Raw genomic sequence first — 17,384 nt, 5'->3', positions numbered from 1 at the left:
TGGGTTTTTTTTTTCCAATTCTAAATGGTTTAATAGCTGATTTTGCAGAAAAGGACATGATGACTAGAATACATTGTAAAATATTTACAATGAGAAATGTACATGGTCTCTTCTTCTGAAATAAAATTCTGTTTCACTATTGTAATACAGTTTGTGGAGAATAACACACAGTATATCCCGAGTTTAACTATCTTAAAAAGAAGGAAAACAACTCAAACAGCTCTAAGGTATAGTAAACTTAGACTGTAATTTAAGTTTTTTTAGGATAATCATGGCTTTTTCTCCCATCTCTCTACTTTTTCTGGTAATTAGTAGTTGGAAGATACCACTTGGAAATAGTAAAAAAGACAATGTGGCAGTTCTGTTATTTGATTGCTCATACAGTTCCATTTTAAAATAGAAGATCATTTTAGCTATGTGTGCCTATTTTTAAATCAGGTCAAGTATACAATATGCACTTTATTTTCACGTTGAGTACACAGTAATATAATCTATTACCATCCTATTAGTACATCCTATCTTTGTTAAAATAAGGGGATTGTGCAGGTGTTTGTTTAAAGAAAAAACAGTTTAGGCAAAAATGCTCATAACAATGCCTCTGTTCTTATTGCCTGAACATTCAGATGTGTATTAAATACAGAATTCACATGGACTTTTCCATCTGTTTCATGTGCACTGCATAACAATTGCAAGTTAGTATTAAAAATGTCCAGCAAAAGGTTGAACCAATGCCACTTAGAGATCGGGTATCTTATATAAATACTGTTGCTTGATTATTTTTAAATATATACATATATATATAAAGGAGTCAAAAAAGTAAGTAACAGGAGACAAATTTTAACAAACCTATTGATAATTTGTATTTCAAATTTTTTCTTGCCATTTCCTAATTTTACACTTATTTTTGCAAAGCGGTTTCAACAGATTTATACTTAGTCATCATTCTATTTATATAAAATGATAAATATTTTGAAACACTAAGAGATAGCTGAAGATTCCTATATGTCCACATGCATCCATAAAATTCACTGAGTTACGAAGATGCGTGTTAAGTGTCTTAAGACTTCTTTTGTTACATTTAAACCCATCTTGAATGATGAGTAATCTCGAATATGTGTTAAATTTAAGGAGAGAAGTTTTTTCCCTTTTTTTCTTATGTATTGTGTAAAAGTATTTGTAGTTCTGATGGATTTATCATTCCCTCTGCATGAGGCAATATTTCTAAGTGTTCTGAGGCAGTGCATGGTGGTTGCTGTTCCCTGTTTTTTAATGCCTTCGTTAAAAGTCTGCTCATAATGTATCAAGAAGCTAGCACTATGTAAGCAAATGAGTTTGTCAGTTCAACCTTCTTGGTAGTAGATGTTTTCACTGGTAACAAAACTCAGCAAATGAGTTTCTCCTTCCTCCTGTCTGCCCTCACTTCCCCACTTTCGTCACTGTTAACCAACAGATTTTTATTAAACAAAGGAATATTTTAGCATTCCAAACCTGGTTCCTGCTTATGCAAACCGTTACTCACATAGGCTTCAACTGGACTGTGAGTATAAGCACTACTCATCTAAGCAATGATGTGCCAAGTTGGGCACTTTGGAGGGTTGATACTTTAACTTAAATGGAAGCATTTTCATATAGTGATTTGTAATTGCAAAGCCGTGACCAGAACAAGTTTTTTTAAAAAATCATATTTTATGGTGTTTCTTTATTGTAGAATAGAAGCCATAAATGCATTAATATTGGGGTTTTTTACTTCAGCGTAATTTTTCATCAAGATTTTCGGTGTGTGATATGTATAAACCGCTGCAGAAAGTGGTCAGCCTGTAATAGCAAAATTTGCATTCAAGGTAAAGTGAGGTTTTACAGCTCCACTAAGCCATTACTGCTGAAACTGTTGTGGAAATTATGAAGCTGCATGAATGAAGACTTTTTGACTCAGTGTTTATGGTAGTTTCTCAGGTTTAGTTTTAACTGGATGTTAAATGCACTGTGTTTTATAAATAGTTCTTCTCTTTTAGTAACACATTCAGTTCCATGCAGTGTTACATGTCATTTGGCATTTGGTGAATGTGCATGTTTTGAACTGCAAATTTTAAATGTTTTGTCTTTTAATTGTTAAAAAATGAATAAACTTTGCCATTAAATGAAGAAGCTTTGTTGAACTGATTGGTTGCAAATGCTAGCAATTACTTTCAAAGGAGAACATGTAAGTCAGCACTCTTATTTTAGAATTCTTTAAAATAGGATATATTAGAAATAGCATTTCACAAATACCAAAGAATTCTTATGTTAAGGTAAACTGAAAAAGTAGAAAGTGGTTTTAAGTTTTTGGTTGTTTTTTTGTAAACACCTATTTTGAGATGCCTTTTTCAGTTCTCATGTGAAGTCCAGAAAAAGTCAAAAAAAGAAAGGATGGGGGAAGGACAAGAGTTTGCCATTCAGAGATTTGCAGCAGAGCCCTAACATACTGAGGTGGTGATAGCGTATTTTGAAAGAGAAGTATGCAGTACAACGATGATAGAGTGGAAATAAGGAAACTATCATTTCCTTTTCCAGATGGTAGTGATAAATATGGTGTCCTTTGGCTATGATAGTAGCAGGTAATTCTTTCCCACAACAGTGCCCACCCACTGAATGAAAATGAATATATCCAAACCTGTTCTGGTTGTAGATAAGTGACTGATTTTTTTATATACACACTAGACAATTAATTTATTTTCTAGATGTTGTATTCTGTCAAGGCAGGTTCGATAACAGATGCATCTTTAATGTTGTTAGTTTCCCAATACCCAATATTTAATGATAGTGCTGCTTTATGGAGATTCCACCTCATGGTATGTCACTGTCTCTATTACACTAGCCGTTACGAGGCCATTGAAATTATTCGGATTATAATCCAGTTTATAATGATCCAGGCTCCATTTAAAATCCTTTCCCTCTTTTCTTATGCAAACATTATTTTTAAGATAAATCATTTCACTAACCTGATGTATGCCACAGCCCCCTGAATTTGCACAAGATGGAGAGAATAAAAAAAGCAGAAAGGCATTTCTTCTTCTGCCTTTGCTAATGAATACAGCCTAACATGGAATTACAGCCTCAATATAATTGTGAATCAAAAACTCTTTATGTGATTATTGTGGCGCAGTGGGGGGGGGGGTGTCCCCCAAAAAATAGAAGCTCTGTTCAGAGTAGTTTAAGTCCACACAGAACATCACAATATCCAGAAAAACAGCACTGAAAATTGATTCTATCTCCCTAATGTCATAGTCAAGCTCTAACTGAATAGTACTGACAAAATAATATGGACATTGTCACTTTTTTTTATTATTATTCCAGTGGGATTAGTATTGCAACTAATCCATGAGTTTACATAGCCATATACTGTACTGCTTACCTAATTACAAATAAAACCTGTAGGACATTCTTGCAAGTACATGTAATGTTTTTCCTAGCACTGAAGAGTTTTGATGTATTTTGAAGGTAACACACTGAAGAAACCCAAAGTGTAAAAACACAAAACAAATAGCTGATCTAATTCATGTCGCTAGTACTCTTTGCCCACAGAAGGCTTGGGTTTCATACATGCCATTACCAGTTAATGGCAATCAAAAGATTTTGTGCATAATGGGGGTATTACAATAACGAATTTAATGGGTGTGATTCGTCCTTCATTTTGATTTATTGTAGATTGGTGTCATCTAGCAAAAAGAGCATAATCTAACTCCAGTATTACAATAGAAAAACTTAAACTTAAGTTGTTAAAAAATAAACATCAATAAAGCAAGTACTGTATAAATGTTACTTCTGATAGCATGCAACTGCTTTTAGTTCCAGCACACATCCAGCCCTTCAAACTGCTTCAGTAGTCATTAAAACTGTATCAATGTTCTGTCCACAAGTTTTCCAAAAATTTCTATTTCCTATAAATCATAGAAGCACCTAGTGCCAAGAGGTCCTCTTCGTTAGGAAGGAAGTTTAGCATTCTTAACTGAATCCATCTGGGTTGGAAACTACTCGCACAGGCAACAAGCGTTTTTGTCCATGGGCTTGTGAGCCACCTCCTTTCCTCTCTCTTCAGAGGTCACTGCCACTGTAGCTGCATGAATATTTACATCTACATGTAGATTCTTCTTAATTTACAGATTCTTCTATTTGCACATGGTGCATAATCCCCACCCCACTTGCTTCACAGGTAAACCTATACAGCTATTTTAACCATACCTGATCTTTCCCAGCCTCAGACCCACATCTGCAGGATTTGTTACACTCTGGCTACCAATCTGCAAAGTGCTTAGCACCTATAAATTTAGAGACTTACAGAAGTCTAATTCAATGAAATTATTCCTGTGTGTCAAGTTCTTCAAGCGTTTTATGAAGTCAAACCCATTATGCAGCATCAGGGGAGAAAAGGAAGTAGCTCAGAGGAGTCTTCCCTGCTATGCTGTTTCACACTACACAGCAAACTTCACTGCCCCAACTTAAGCTGAATAATCATTAAAATCTGTAAGACTGTACGCAAGTGCAGCAAAAATCTGTCCCTATGTTAAAACATGAATAAATCTGCTGTAGAGCCCACAGAGACCATGACGGTGAGGCAGCCTGGCCCATTCAGCATACACAGCCAAATGTTAACTGGCAGTAACTGAGTCCAGCTCGTGACTTCACTGCGTACAGCCTGTCTTTGAGGAGAATACAGAATTTCAGCTACCCAGCACCTTTATCAGTGCCTCAATCGCTCATCACTCTTTAAAAGTACATAAAATTACACCTTCTTAGCTAAAAATGATCAGCAGGTTTCACAGGATGCTTCCAAACAACAGTGCTGATATCTGTTGCAATATTAAACTATTTTTCCAAAAGTTACTTGATGAATAGTCCCATATTTCTTACCCATTCAAAATGTGCAGAGTCCTATGAAACATCACCAAAGGTGGGTAAACATTTAACCACCCCCTTCCTTGAAGATTGTTTCTCTAAAAAACTGCAAGACAAAACACCTTTCAATTAATTTCCAAAGTACTTGGAATCCACTTTTTAGTTTTTTATAAAATGTGTACACTACTGTGTATCACGATTTTAGGTTGTAATTAACCATTACAGCATTCAAACTAAAGCTTATTACTTAGAACATCACTGTATACAACTTGTCTTTCTGCTTAGAAACCGCATTTCCAGTAGTAGTATCTGTTGAATTGTAATATCAATTACACAATCTATTAAAAGGGTTATTTCAAAATATTTTTTTTCATAATGCTAAGATACTGATTGCTAGATACTTGCGAAGAAAAAATATTTACTCAACTCTTGAGAAAGAACTGATGAAGCTTTTCTAAAATACAAAGATGCTGTAACTCAGGATAGAAGTGCTATAATTTTAACATGCACCGATACACTGGTACTTGTAAAACAGCTTAATTATAACGTACTTCATAATACCCGCAGGGAGTTTGGGGCTGATAAAATAGGAAAGTTCAGCCCCTGATACTGTAGATTCTGACACAGAGAATGACTTCATCTGTTCACAAAAATAAGTGTACAGAGAAGCCCTTTAGTGACTGCATTTTTTCTTGTGTACTTTCCATTTGCTGGCTGCATGTGTTTGGTTTAGATGCGTTTCCATTTGGCTTGTTGGTTTACTTGGGTGAAGGAATGTAGAAGGGCAAACAAAATTTATTCCTAGGGCAGGATGTTTTAAATTAAAATACCCAACTAATCAGTGCAGGATTTACCACATTTTTACCACAGTTACATATAAAAGACATGAATTACTCTGTTAGTTTACTATACAGTCAGAATTTTATATATTAAATCTGCACAACAGGTGCAGTTAACGACATAAATCATTTACAAAAGATAAAGATAACTATTTTTAACAGGAAAAAACACAGTACAGTTATGCCACCAAAATGAAAACTTGCTCGTCAAACACTGTCTGTACAGAGACATAGAGATGACACAGCATTTCAACCACAGAGTTTATTGATAATCTTGTGTGTGTGTGTGACTACTAATTAGTGTCGTCAATGCTGTAAATACATGTTAATTTACAAGCTTGTCTTTACATTTTATACATGGCTAATTTTACAAATAGAACTTTATGATCAGTTTGTCCAACTTACACACGTTGCTGAGAAAAAAGCCAACAATAAATATTGCCTTCTGATAAATGCTTTCACGTAACACCATTTTTAGAATTTTATGTGGAGAAGTTATTAGTGATATCGCTAAATACCTTCTGCTTCTCTCACAGACGATTATTTGGCTGCTTGGGACTGATTAATTTTCAACTAACCTAATTAGTAGTAGTTTTATCTATCATAGTTAAACTTTACTAATACAAATATGCAGTGTAAGTTCAAGTACATTATGCGTATTTTAAAAAGCATTTTGATAGCTGTAATAAAATTCTTTCTCTTATTTTCATTGCTCATAGAAGTGGGAAGCAGTCAGCTGTTTTCAGGATCCTTGGTAAATATAAGTCCTCTTTTACTTCTCAGGCTTCTTGCTGCTTTATAGAACTAGTCTGATTATTATCAGTGGAATGCAGCCACCATTTGTTAACTAAGTTATTAACATTTAGGTTTAAAATGTCATTTATAACACCATGAAATGAGTAACTTTACCCCCCAAATGGTTTTTCTACTTGTAACGTTCTGCACAAATTAGACTGGGCTGTCAGTTTTTAGAGCAACTGTTTGGAATATTCTACAATTCATTTGTTAGTGTGATCCAAGTTTGGGAAATGAGATCCCAAATGAGACCTTGCACTTTTAAAGGGCAACTCACCCACAGGAACGGTTCTGACTTCCGCAGCCACTGAGCATGTCAGTGTGACACCCAACAGCAGCAGTCCCTGCACTTCCTTCCCAAGGCTGCGCTATTCCTTCACAACTCCTTTCAGCTCTGACTGAAATCGGAGCAGCTCTTCCCAGCCAGGGCAGGCTCTGGTTGGAGAGGATACCCAAAGTACGGTGGCGACACCACAAATCCCGACGGCTGGGTCAGGTGCACTGTGTGGGCTGCCTGGAAGCAGCCAGATGTGTACGGCGGAGGTGGCGATGCCACAAGGCACCCTGGCTCTGCCCGGGGAAAGGAGAACCGGCGCACCGAGCCACCAGTTGAACTGGAACTTGTGGCAGTACTGGATTGCCTCGATGGCGTCCTGAAGCTTGTTGAGGCCAGGATCATGGGAAGAGTCTCAGTCTGATAGCTCCGCAGAGAAAATCGTATCGGCTGTGCTGGCTGTTTAGGTCTTAAACATGTGCAACAATAAACTGCTACCAGAGAGCCTATGATAATGAAGGCAATAAATATCGATCCAACAATGAGGAATGGAACGTAGATTGGTTCTGGGAGAAGAAAGAATAAGAAAAGCCGTGCATGTTAGCCTACGTAAGTAACATGTCTGCTGTGCAGAAATAAAGTCCACAGTTTCACATATTGTTTCTGTCCCACTAAAGCCCTGAGGAGCTGCTCAGAAGACAGCACTTTTAACCATTAGCAGTAAAACAATATTAAAGTTTAAACCCTGTATGTACCACTCAAAATTTCTTTCTGTTGACAGTTTTAACAGTAACCAGTGGTAAAAGCTGTCTACACCATGTCCCATTTGCTGGTTCTAGTTCGGTTTTGCTCAAGAATAACACTCAATTTCCTCTCCCTCATCCCCCAAAACCGCTGGGGCTGTCCAATGTAACTGCTTGAACCTGCAAGCTAAACTCAAACGCTGCAAACGCTGTTAAGTCGCTCCCACTCATAACGTGGAAAATAAGCGCAGAATGTGCCACTTGGGCGTATGCGCTGCCGGATTTCTTTTCTTTTCTTTGAAAAGACGATGGCCCCTTGCACGTTGGGGTCGTGTCTGCAGAGCACCGGAGGAGCCCAGCCGCACCTCCGGGAAAAACGAAGTTAAACAGGCACGGTTAAGTTTGCCAGTGCTAACTTAAAACACAAACGCGCCTTCCAGTTAGGATGGATCCAGCTGCTGGTGGCGCTTCTGACTGCGAAGCCACCGCACCAGGAGCATCCCGGGGCGCCCGCTCTGCTCCCGGCCCCGCGCACCCGGCGCCTCCTCCCGGTGCGCACCTGGAGCCGCGCCCGCCTCCTGCCCACCCGCCGCGCCGCGCCGGGCCGAGCTAAGCCGGGCCGGCTCCCGTCCGACCCGCAACCCGGCACTCACGGGCGGTGACTCCCGGGTCGCGGGGCTCCCGGTCGTTGGTGCAGCCGCCCTGCTCCAGGCGCGCCTCGGCGGCGGCGCAGCAGTACCGCAGCGCGCAGGAGCCGCAGCAGATGGTGGCGGCCGCCGTGTCGAAGCCCTCGGGGCACTGAAAGCCCTCGTGGTAGCCGCCCTGCCCGTCCACCCAGCCGTGGCAGTACTCGCCCCCGCCGGGCTGCCCGCCGCCACCGCCGCCTAGCAGCCCCAGCAGGAGGCAGCGCAGCAGCAGCGCCCGCCGCCGCCCCTCCATCGCCCCACCGCCGCCGCCGCCGCCCGCCGGGGCAGGCAGGGGGCGGCCCCGGGCGCGGTGCGGGGCTTCCTGCGCCGTGTCCGGCGGCGGGGGGCAGCTCCCCCTCCGGTTCTCCGCGGCCGCGCCCCCGCGGGGCAGTCCCGCCGCGCCCGCGCTAGCCTCACCTGCCGCCCCGTCCCGTCAGTGACCGAGCTCCTCCGCCACCGGAGCTCCCGACCGCCGCCGCCCCGCACGTCGCTGCCGCCCCGGCCCCCGCGGCTGGGCAGGTCCCGCTCCGTACCTGTCGGTGGGACGGGGCCGAGCCCGGCCGAAGCGGCGGCTGCGGCCAGATCAGGGTTTGTATTCCCGGGGCTGCTTCCCCTCGGCAGCTTGAGCGCTGCAAACGGGCGGAGCTGGCCTGCGGGCACACCTGAATGCGCCCCTTGCCTTGCCTCTGGCCTGAGCCCCGGACCAGAAGAGTTTCTTGCCTTGTTAGTGTATGGAAGCAGCCCTGCCCTTCTAAGAGTTAAAAACTCAAGCACAGCATATGATTTATTACAAGGACTCTGCTTTTCAACCTGCTTCCTTTCCTCGACACTTTTTATGTGCAAAGACATAGCAGCATATCCCCAGAAGATTTATAGCCTCTTTTAGTCAAACACCAGGCCTGTCACCTTCATTTTCCAAAGAGAAAGGGCAAGTGTGGGGCTGAGGAGGAGGGACACATCTGTTCATATGACCGTCTGATCCTTTTTCTGCTGGAAGAATAACAGCAAGTCACTGAGCATCGGGAAAACCACAAAAGGAACTGCTTATTCATTTATTCCAGAGGAAAAGAGAGAAAAAAAAAAAATATTTTAAATGAACTGAACAGATTTGGACTTCTGGTTCAAGCAAAGAAACATTTCTTTAAATGATGTGTCCCCTGTGTGCTATCTAAGAGGCACTCCTGCCTTAACACTGAAAGTGCTTACGAAACTAGCATTATATTAAAGTTGGGCTGAACGAAAGAATTCATTTTTACTGCATCTGAAGCTTCCTGCCATCATTTACCACGAGGATATGAATATGTATATCGGAGCCTGATCACTTGTCAAACATTTTGAATGCCTGTGTCACTAATTTCCAAAGTTGGCAGGTTTAGTGAAACAAAAGGAACAAAGTGTGCTGTGTACCAGCAATAAAACTGCGCGCCGAGAACCATCTATCAAGACCTTAGACTTCTGGCCAACCCCTAAATACAGTCCACAAGCACAATATTTGTGTTTGGTTTTATTTTAACTAATCTATTCTCTTTTTCCACTCTGACTCTTTTTTTCTGTTTTGATTTCTTTAAGTATAACCAGTACTACCAGATAGGGAGAGCAAATAAAAAAACTTTCATAAATGCAGATATTTTTCATGGCTATTTAACAGGTGTAGGTATAGAAATAACAAAACTGAATATGAAAGAAAAACAAATAGATTTTGAACATGAAGATGTGATATTCTGCATTTTCGTTTTGAAATTATGATGTGAATTAAACTTGTACCAGCTGTCCTGACTCTGAATTCCTAGTTTTTACAGGCCGATGTTAAATATTAATATAGTTTTGCATTTACTTCACTGTGGTTTTAGAGCAAACATAGCCTCCATGGAATGTTTTAACGTGTATGGCTTTTAAAGGCCTAATCCAGCTTCCAGGAAGGTCAAAAGGAATCTCTTTGTTGACTAGGATGAGGCTTGGAGCAGGAGCTCAGTAAGGTCCTCGTGGTACGTTTAGCTGTCTGTCCTCAGGTGCAGAGGGCAGACAACAGAGCTGTCCTGTCATATTTGCAGGAAAGCTACATTTGCTAGTAGTTGCTGAGTAAATGTGTCACAGTTCATATGTTGATCTTGCTAATTCACCAGCTTCCAAAAAAAAAAAAAAAAGGCATGGAAAAATCTGTCTATGTATTTTGTATAGTAAGCTAGTGCAGGAACTGCAGAGATATTGTTGAGGGGTGGGAGAAAATGGGGGGGGGAAGCTCCCAATCCACAGGCATCAGCAAGATTTTTACCTAGGTTTATTTCTTCTGTGTTGCATCACTAATTAATAGTTTGCCTTTGTTGGTCCCCCTTTAGGCAGAGGCTATCCTCTGCTCCCCTCTTGTGTAAGCTGATGGCAGCTGTACGGGGTCTCCATCAAACGGGCACAATCACCCTTCTCTTTATTTGGATCCCAACTTGCCCCATCCTGCAAGAAAAATCCTGTAAGAGCTGAAGTATTTGCTTGAAAGTGCATGTGTGGTTGGTTTATTTTTGTGTGGATAAATGGCATTTCAATCACTCGAGTGGATTTATCAGAGGCAGATTTCGGTACTGCTTTTGCAAACACAGCCAACCTTGAAAGTCTGAAGATACATGAGCAGTTTTCCTGTGAACTGCTGAGGTCTTAACTGACCTTTTTGGGCTTGTTTTTCACTTGTTCTGAAATATTGATGTGACTCTATGAAGGTGAACTGGGTCATTCTGACCCAAGGAGAAAATAACCTTTGCTCTGCTCCCCTTTTGTAAAGGTTGCATCCGTGCAACTACATCCTTAAAGAATCTGACATGCTAGCAGATTCATTTGCATCTATTTATGTCATTTACTTAAAACTAAATGCACAAATAATTAAGAATAAAGGAAAAAATATCATGCAGACTGTTGGGCAGCATCCTTCATCTGCAGTTTGAGGACAACACATGGCTCTGAGTACCTCACTTTTAGACTGCTTTTTAATGTTCCTGGAAAAGCCTGCTGGCTTTGCTTATTTCTTCTTCTTAACTGAAGCCTTCCAGTTTCCAGGTGATGTGTCATCATTAATTTTGAAAGAAAAACACTGTTTTTAAAAGCTCATCTAGCTATTGCTCTGACTGCTGTTGTTTAAAACCTTAGTATTAATACTAATGAAGGTGAGATTATTCATATAACAAGCAGAAAAGATAATTTCATTCTCATTTAATGTATTATTATTTATCAGGCTTCACTTACTGTCCCCACAGCAAACCTATGGGGAAAGCACTTTATAGTGCTCCTCATATGCTTCAGTGGAAGATCAAACAATTTTTCTTAAATGACTTCTGGAATTACTGCATTCATGCATGCAGTAATTATTTTACTTCTGCCAAATGGATTGATTGTAAAAACAGATATTAAAATCTTCTTAAACAGATTCATAGTTCCTACTAAGAATTTTACTACACTTGCTTTTCTTCCCCCCCGTTTTCACTGTAATAGTTTTGGGGTTCCTTTACTGTATAAAACAAGTCAGTGACCCAGGAAGTCTAGCATGAGAGAGAGCCAATTGTGTTAACATTTTAGGCGAGCATTACCAGTGTTAGTAAAACCCTGGGACATTAGCTTGGCTACTAGAGTCCGAGCAGAGACTGGACCTTCCAAACACTCTTAAATAATGCCACATGTCTATCTCAGCTGGTATCTTGCTTGATATCACCATCAGGATTGGTCATTTCATCCCGGCTCTTATATTGTCTTGAATTTCTAAGAACATGAAGGCTAAATTGAGTTACCAGCTTCTAAAAACAGCCTGGTGCAAGCAGGCTGTTTATTCAAAAATAAACCAATTCCCTATCTAAATTGCAAACCCTTTAGCTATGTGAGTTGCTTTATTAAGCACATAAGGACTTGTAGACTAAAACCCTGATGCCATTCTCTATACCTTTATTCTTGGCTGGTTGTTGATAAAGCCCTTCCTGCGACCGCCTTGCTGGGAGGGCCACCTGCCAGGCCACACACTTCCCTGTCACCTGCCAGGCCATATGCGTCTCCCAGCCTGGGATAGCTGGTGGGAGCAATGGGATGTGCCTTAGCCTCCACCCCGCACCCCCAAGAGGGTCCTGCCACATCTCCACTCCTCCTCTGGCTGCAGAGCCTCATCCCATTGCCTACATCAGCAAATTAAGATAGACCTGTGAAACCCACAGAGTGTGTTTTGGTTGTCTGAATCCAGGGGAAATGTGGTGCTTTTTTCTTTTGCCTTGCTTCTTTTTCAGTGTCCTTTCATATCTGGGAGGGAGGGATTGTTCTGGTCTGGTTTGGATTGGGAACTGCTGCTCTGATAGTCAACTTGTTAGGATTTATTTCTGAATAAATATTTCTGGGATTTGACCAGCACTGACTTGTTTTTTACCCCAGTCGGGAATATCACCATGTTTTCTGAAGTCTCTCAGGAGTTCCTGAAAGTAAGGTTATGTGGGCAGGCTGTTAAAAGCAGCACCACTTACACCTGCCCACAACAAACCCATTGAGAAAGCTGGTTACAGCTTTTGGAGAAAAATGTACAAGTCAGGCTATCTCAGCCTAATGACTGTCAAAGTAAGTGAGATTAGTCACACTGTAAGTGCCCCAGAGCTCACTCAAGAAGTAGGATGTAGGGTTACTGGTATCTTGATACGTATATACTCATATTGCAGTAATGTTCCATATCTGAAACCTGTAGCACTGCTAGCTGAAGGAGTTAGGTTCAGACTTTAGAAGTCATTATTCTCTTTCTAAGGCATCAAGAGCAGAAGACATTTCAAGCTAGAAATGCAGTCATCCCTGTTTGGGGAACATATCCCAGCCACCCCCCATCTATCCTTTAGGAGACCACTCATGTCTTACACTTGAACTGTATAGAGACCGTGCCATGAAAGATGAAGAGATTTGCTTACACACAGGAACTTATGTTCCTTGAATGTATCCTTCCTATACAACCTGGACGCCTCAGCATGCAAGTGCTTATAGAGCTGTTTACAAGTAGAAGAGCAAGGACAGATGTCTGGAAGAGATAGGAATTGGTCTTATGTGATGTGCAGTTACCCTTCCTTCACTCCAGCTGAGGCTAAAAATAGCCTGTCTTATGGCTACTAAGCAAGGTTTTCTGAAGAGGTACTTAATTTGCTTTTAAACCAGAAGTTCCTATGCTGTTGAGTTCAGAAACAAATTCCTAAAGCAACAGTTCCCAATTTTGATAAAAAAACCCCCAACAAACGCAACTATACCAACCACTAGAACTGCAAAAGCCAATACAAAAAAAAATAAATAAAAAGCAAAAAATAAAGTGTAAAAATTACTATTCTATTGTATTTCTAACAGTTATTTCAAAGCACTGAACATGTTTCGACAACCAAAAGAAGATTGAAAAGCGGCCACATTTTGACCACTGTTTCACTTGAAAAATGTTAATCGGTTGTAATTTGGCACATAGCTCCTTCTTGGTAATTTGCAGAGAAAGAATGAGTTATTGCTAGCAAATAACTATGTTTTCTAGCAATCTTCATAACTGTAACCGTTTCTAAGCAGTACCAAGCTTAGCTGTTAGAAGTGGAAAGCTCAGTGTGCTGTTGCCCTGCAATTCCCTAATCCTCAAACAGAAGACTTAGTGGTATAGTCATATTAATGAATAGTGCTACAGAAAGGTCAGAGGAGAGAGATAGCACCAGTCAGACCCGCTTTGCTCTGCAATAGAGTGTGCACTTCTTTTTTCTCGCAACAGAATTAATGACGAAAAGAAAAGTGAAAGGATGTGAGAGAACATGACATTTGAGTGTAGAAAGAAAATGTCCCTTACCAGGGAATGAAGATAACTGTGGGGTTTTTTCACTTGCATTGAAAGTGCAGGAAAGAAAAAGAACATTTGAGCATTCAAAAAGAAAAAATGAATACATACCAATGCATTTTTTTTTTTTTGGTCAAAATAAATACTGCTGAATATGAGGGCACTGTTTCAATCCTTAATTAACAGAGTGCCTAATAAACATGTGCCTAAGTTTGAAAGTATGGATTTACTATTATGAAAGTAAAGCATGAGAATAACTGGCAATTACTGTATAAAGAAATCTCCAGATGTACTGGTTATAGAATGCCTTAAGCCTTAAGTAAGATGTATCCTTTACAGAACTGGGGGAGAACTAGTTCTGTAAGATATATTGATACTCAACACCAGTATTTTTATAGCATATCAAAGTTTTACACAAATAACTCATCATCAGTGGATCCTCTGGATCTAAAAGAATAATTCCTTTGTAGCACTAACCCTGGTAAACTAAACTGTCCCTGACGCTTTCGTCAGCAATGAATTAGATAATTTTATTAAACAATCGGGAATTTAAAACATGATTGTATTACTGCTGTAACCAATTTATTCTGAGCATTAAATAGCTGCTATCCAGTGCTAAAAAACAGGGCCAAATTCTGCATCTTTGAATTTGGGAACATACCCTCTGTTCGTCTGGCTCAGGTCCTTCACACCTGCTTCCTCAGGCTATGTTTCACCCAGATGACGAACACCCATTCAGGTTAGCATTTATATCATTGCATGTTCATAAAAGATGGTTAGGTTTTGTATTTGTATTTGTCCTGTCCTTGATATGACTCTTAACCCTGTGTATGTATAGCAGATTTCCCAAAGTATATAAGGCATTGCAGGTCTGAAAAAAAAAATAGCATTTGATGACATAAATTAGATCTATATTTATGATAGTCCAATTAGTGAAAGAAAGATTAGGTGAACTTAAAGAGTGAGACCCATATTCTTTGTTCTCACTGAAGGTGGGTAGATTTAAGGAAGAGCTTTACCTCAGCCCCCCACAGTCTAGGCCAAGTCAGGGACTAGGTCAAACTGGCACCATTTTGAGTAGCTGCAGAGTTGCTGCAAGTTGTGCTCAACTGCTTGTTGCTCCTGATATGCTGCATTTCCAAATACAAAACAAGATGTGTCCTGCCATTCACCTAATCCAAACTCATATTTCTGGCTATCAATAACTACTTCAGGACAGGTAAAAAGCCCTGCAGCAACACCACCTCCACCTCCCCTGCACAGTGAGCAAGCTGTATGGCTGATCAGGGTACACACAGAGGAAATATTTGGGGATTCTGGTCTCAAGTGCACAGTCCTGAAATTTACCCAAATGAGGTTAATGTGCAGGAAATAGGTCTTATCTAGTGAGCCCAATATATAATAGTTTTAAACTTTGGATGAGTAATAATTGGGGACTGGCTTTAACTCAAGTCTTAGAGCAGGCACACTAATACGCTTCTCAAAAGATTTTGCTGGCAATTTTTTTGAAGGCAGCTGAACATTGAGCAGATGTCTTCATTGAGCTGTCATCTTTTTTCTGAAATAGTACAGCAGACTGAAAGTCCTGTGAAGTATCTAAATTGAAGTTCGAATGTGCCTCTCTCTAAATGGTATTACCCTGTATTTGCAGGCACTGCATTTCATTTGTCTTTGGGTCGCCCACTCACCTGATTCACTCAGGCCTCATCACAATTCTTCTAAACTTGGCTGCTGTGTTTGGTTGTCTCATGAGACCTGTCAACCTCAAACTAGTTGGTAAGTTATAAACTGGCTCTTGCCATCACCACAAACCCGATTCAATAGTGCCAGGCACAGTGTGCACAGTCTGACCAGTTTTCCCTGGAGCAATATCTGCTGTTAGTTGCTGCATCTTCTTTGCCTTAGTTGGAGAGATGATATGACATATTCCTGTCTTTGTTCTCCCTGGAACCTTCCTTCACACAAATAGCTGCCAGGCATGAGCCTTTCCCCAGGGGAAGGGTGTCTGCAAAATGGCACAAAAACCCTGGCACAAAGTCTGCGAGCAACTTTTCTGTTACTGTTGTTTAGTGAGTAGTGACTTTCAAACATTCTATCTGCTCCTTGAGGGGCCTGGACCACTTTCACCTCCATCTTTGTGTGCAAATGCAATAATGGTGCATTCAGCGGTAAGTCGGTGTTGCTAACTCAAGCCTGCTGCTGCTGCTGCTCAGGCCTCAGCTCGACAGGAGTTGGGTTCGTTTGCAGTGGTTAATCATCCAGGCAAGATGTTCACTGGAGAACTTTTAGCAGGCAGCCACTAGTGTGATTTATAGCCATCTCACCCCTGCTTATGGCTCTGCTGGACTGGAGAGCAAAAGCTTTGCACAGCAACATTGAACCTAGAGGCTTGTTAGAGGCTCTTATGTCAGCCTACAAGTGACTTCTGCTCAAGCCAGACAGCCCCATGCACACCCTGTCCTTTCCCATCTTGGTCTCCACACCAATTTTCCTGCTTGAGAGATAAAACCTTTGGGAGAAGGGACAAAAGCTTTATGTCTTCCTACATGCTTAGTTGCTACTCATCAGATGACTGTCCTGAAGCCCAGCTTTAAGAAACAAAGTCAGCGCAAATCCTCCTGGCTGGCATCAGCTGTAATTCATGACACAAACAGCAGGATCTGCACAAGCCCATTTCACCCTTTGCCATTTTGAGCATTACCACTACATAAGTACAACACAGTTGTGGCGTCTGATTGTCACACGAGGAAAAAAATGAGTGGGAAAACACCTTTGAATGCGGAACCAGTACAGGCTACATTCTACCATGTAAGAAACATAAAAAGGACTTAAAGAACTATGAGTTGATTCATAAAATGTTTTGGTGAACACATTAGTTATTTTGTAGAGTAGCAATGTTGATTTAAAATATTTAGCCTTTAAATGTATTCACATAGGCTGAATGTAGTCATGTGCTTGGGGGATTAATAATTTATTATTCTTATATACAACAACCCAAGGAAATTTTCCTTTGCTTATCTACATTTCAGTCTCTCTGCTCAGATTTCTTCTGGGATCTGACCTATAAAAACAACTGGATTTATGATACACTAACGTTTACAGTAAACGCTTAACAAATACTCCTATTTCAGATATTAAATTAATAGTGTTTAAATATAGTCTCGGATGTTATCATTTTTGCTGTTTACTGAGTGAAGTAGTTTTCCAGCAAATGTCAAGGAACCAGCTAATAGGTAAATATGCCAAGGAAAGTAACTGCACACCGCCATCTACGGTGCAGGATAGAGGTATTGCAGGAGCTGTTTATCGCTGGGAGATGTGAGAGGCGGTATCCATAACCAAAAACATGTCATGGACTCTCCTCTTCTGGCAGCAGTT

General features: G+C 40.7%; 1 protein-coding gene across 1 annotated transcript; it reads right to left on the bottom strand.

Annotated features, from left to right (window-relative positions):
• Window positions 1-5,958: 5,958 nt before the first annotated feature.
• Window positions 5,959-8,506, bottom strand: SHISA3 (shisa family member 3). The gene is made up of 2 exons (XM_030491957.1): window positions 8,177-8,506; window positions 5,959-7,346 (listed from the first exon to the last, which is right to left on the bottom strand). The coding sequence occupies exons 1-2, from the start codon at window positions 8,460-8,462 to the stop codon at window positions 6,895-6,897; spliced, it is 738 nt and encodes a 245-aa protein (XP_030347817.1). The 5' UTR covers window positions 8,463-8,506; the 3' UTR covers window positions 5,959-6,894.
• Between the last annotated feature and the right edge of the window lie 8,878 nt (window positions 8,507-17,384).

This window comes from Strigops habroptila, chromosome 7, assembly GCF_004027225.2.
Source record: "Strigops habroptila isolate Jane chromosome 7, bStrHab1.2.pri, whole genome shotgun sequence".
NCBI lineage: Eukaryota > Metazoa > Chordata > Aves > Psittaciformes > Psittacidae > Strigops > Strigops habroptila.
The sequence above is the reverse complement of the archived record's forward strand: the minus strand, read 5'-3'. Positions and strand labels throughout refer to the sequence as shown.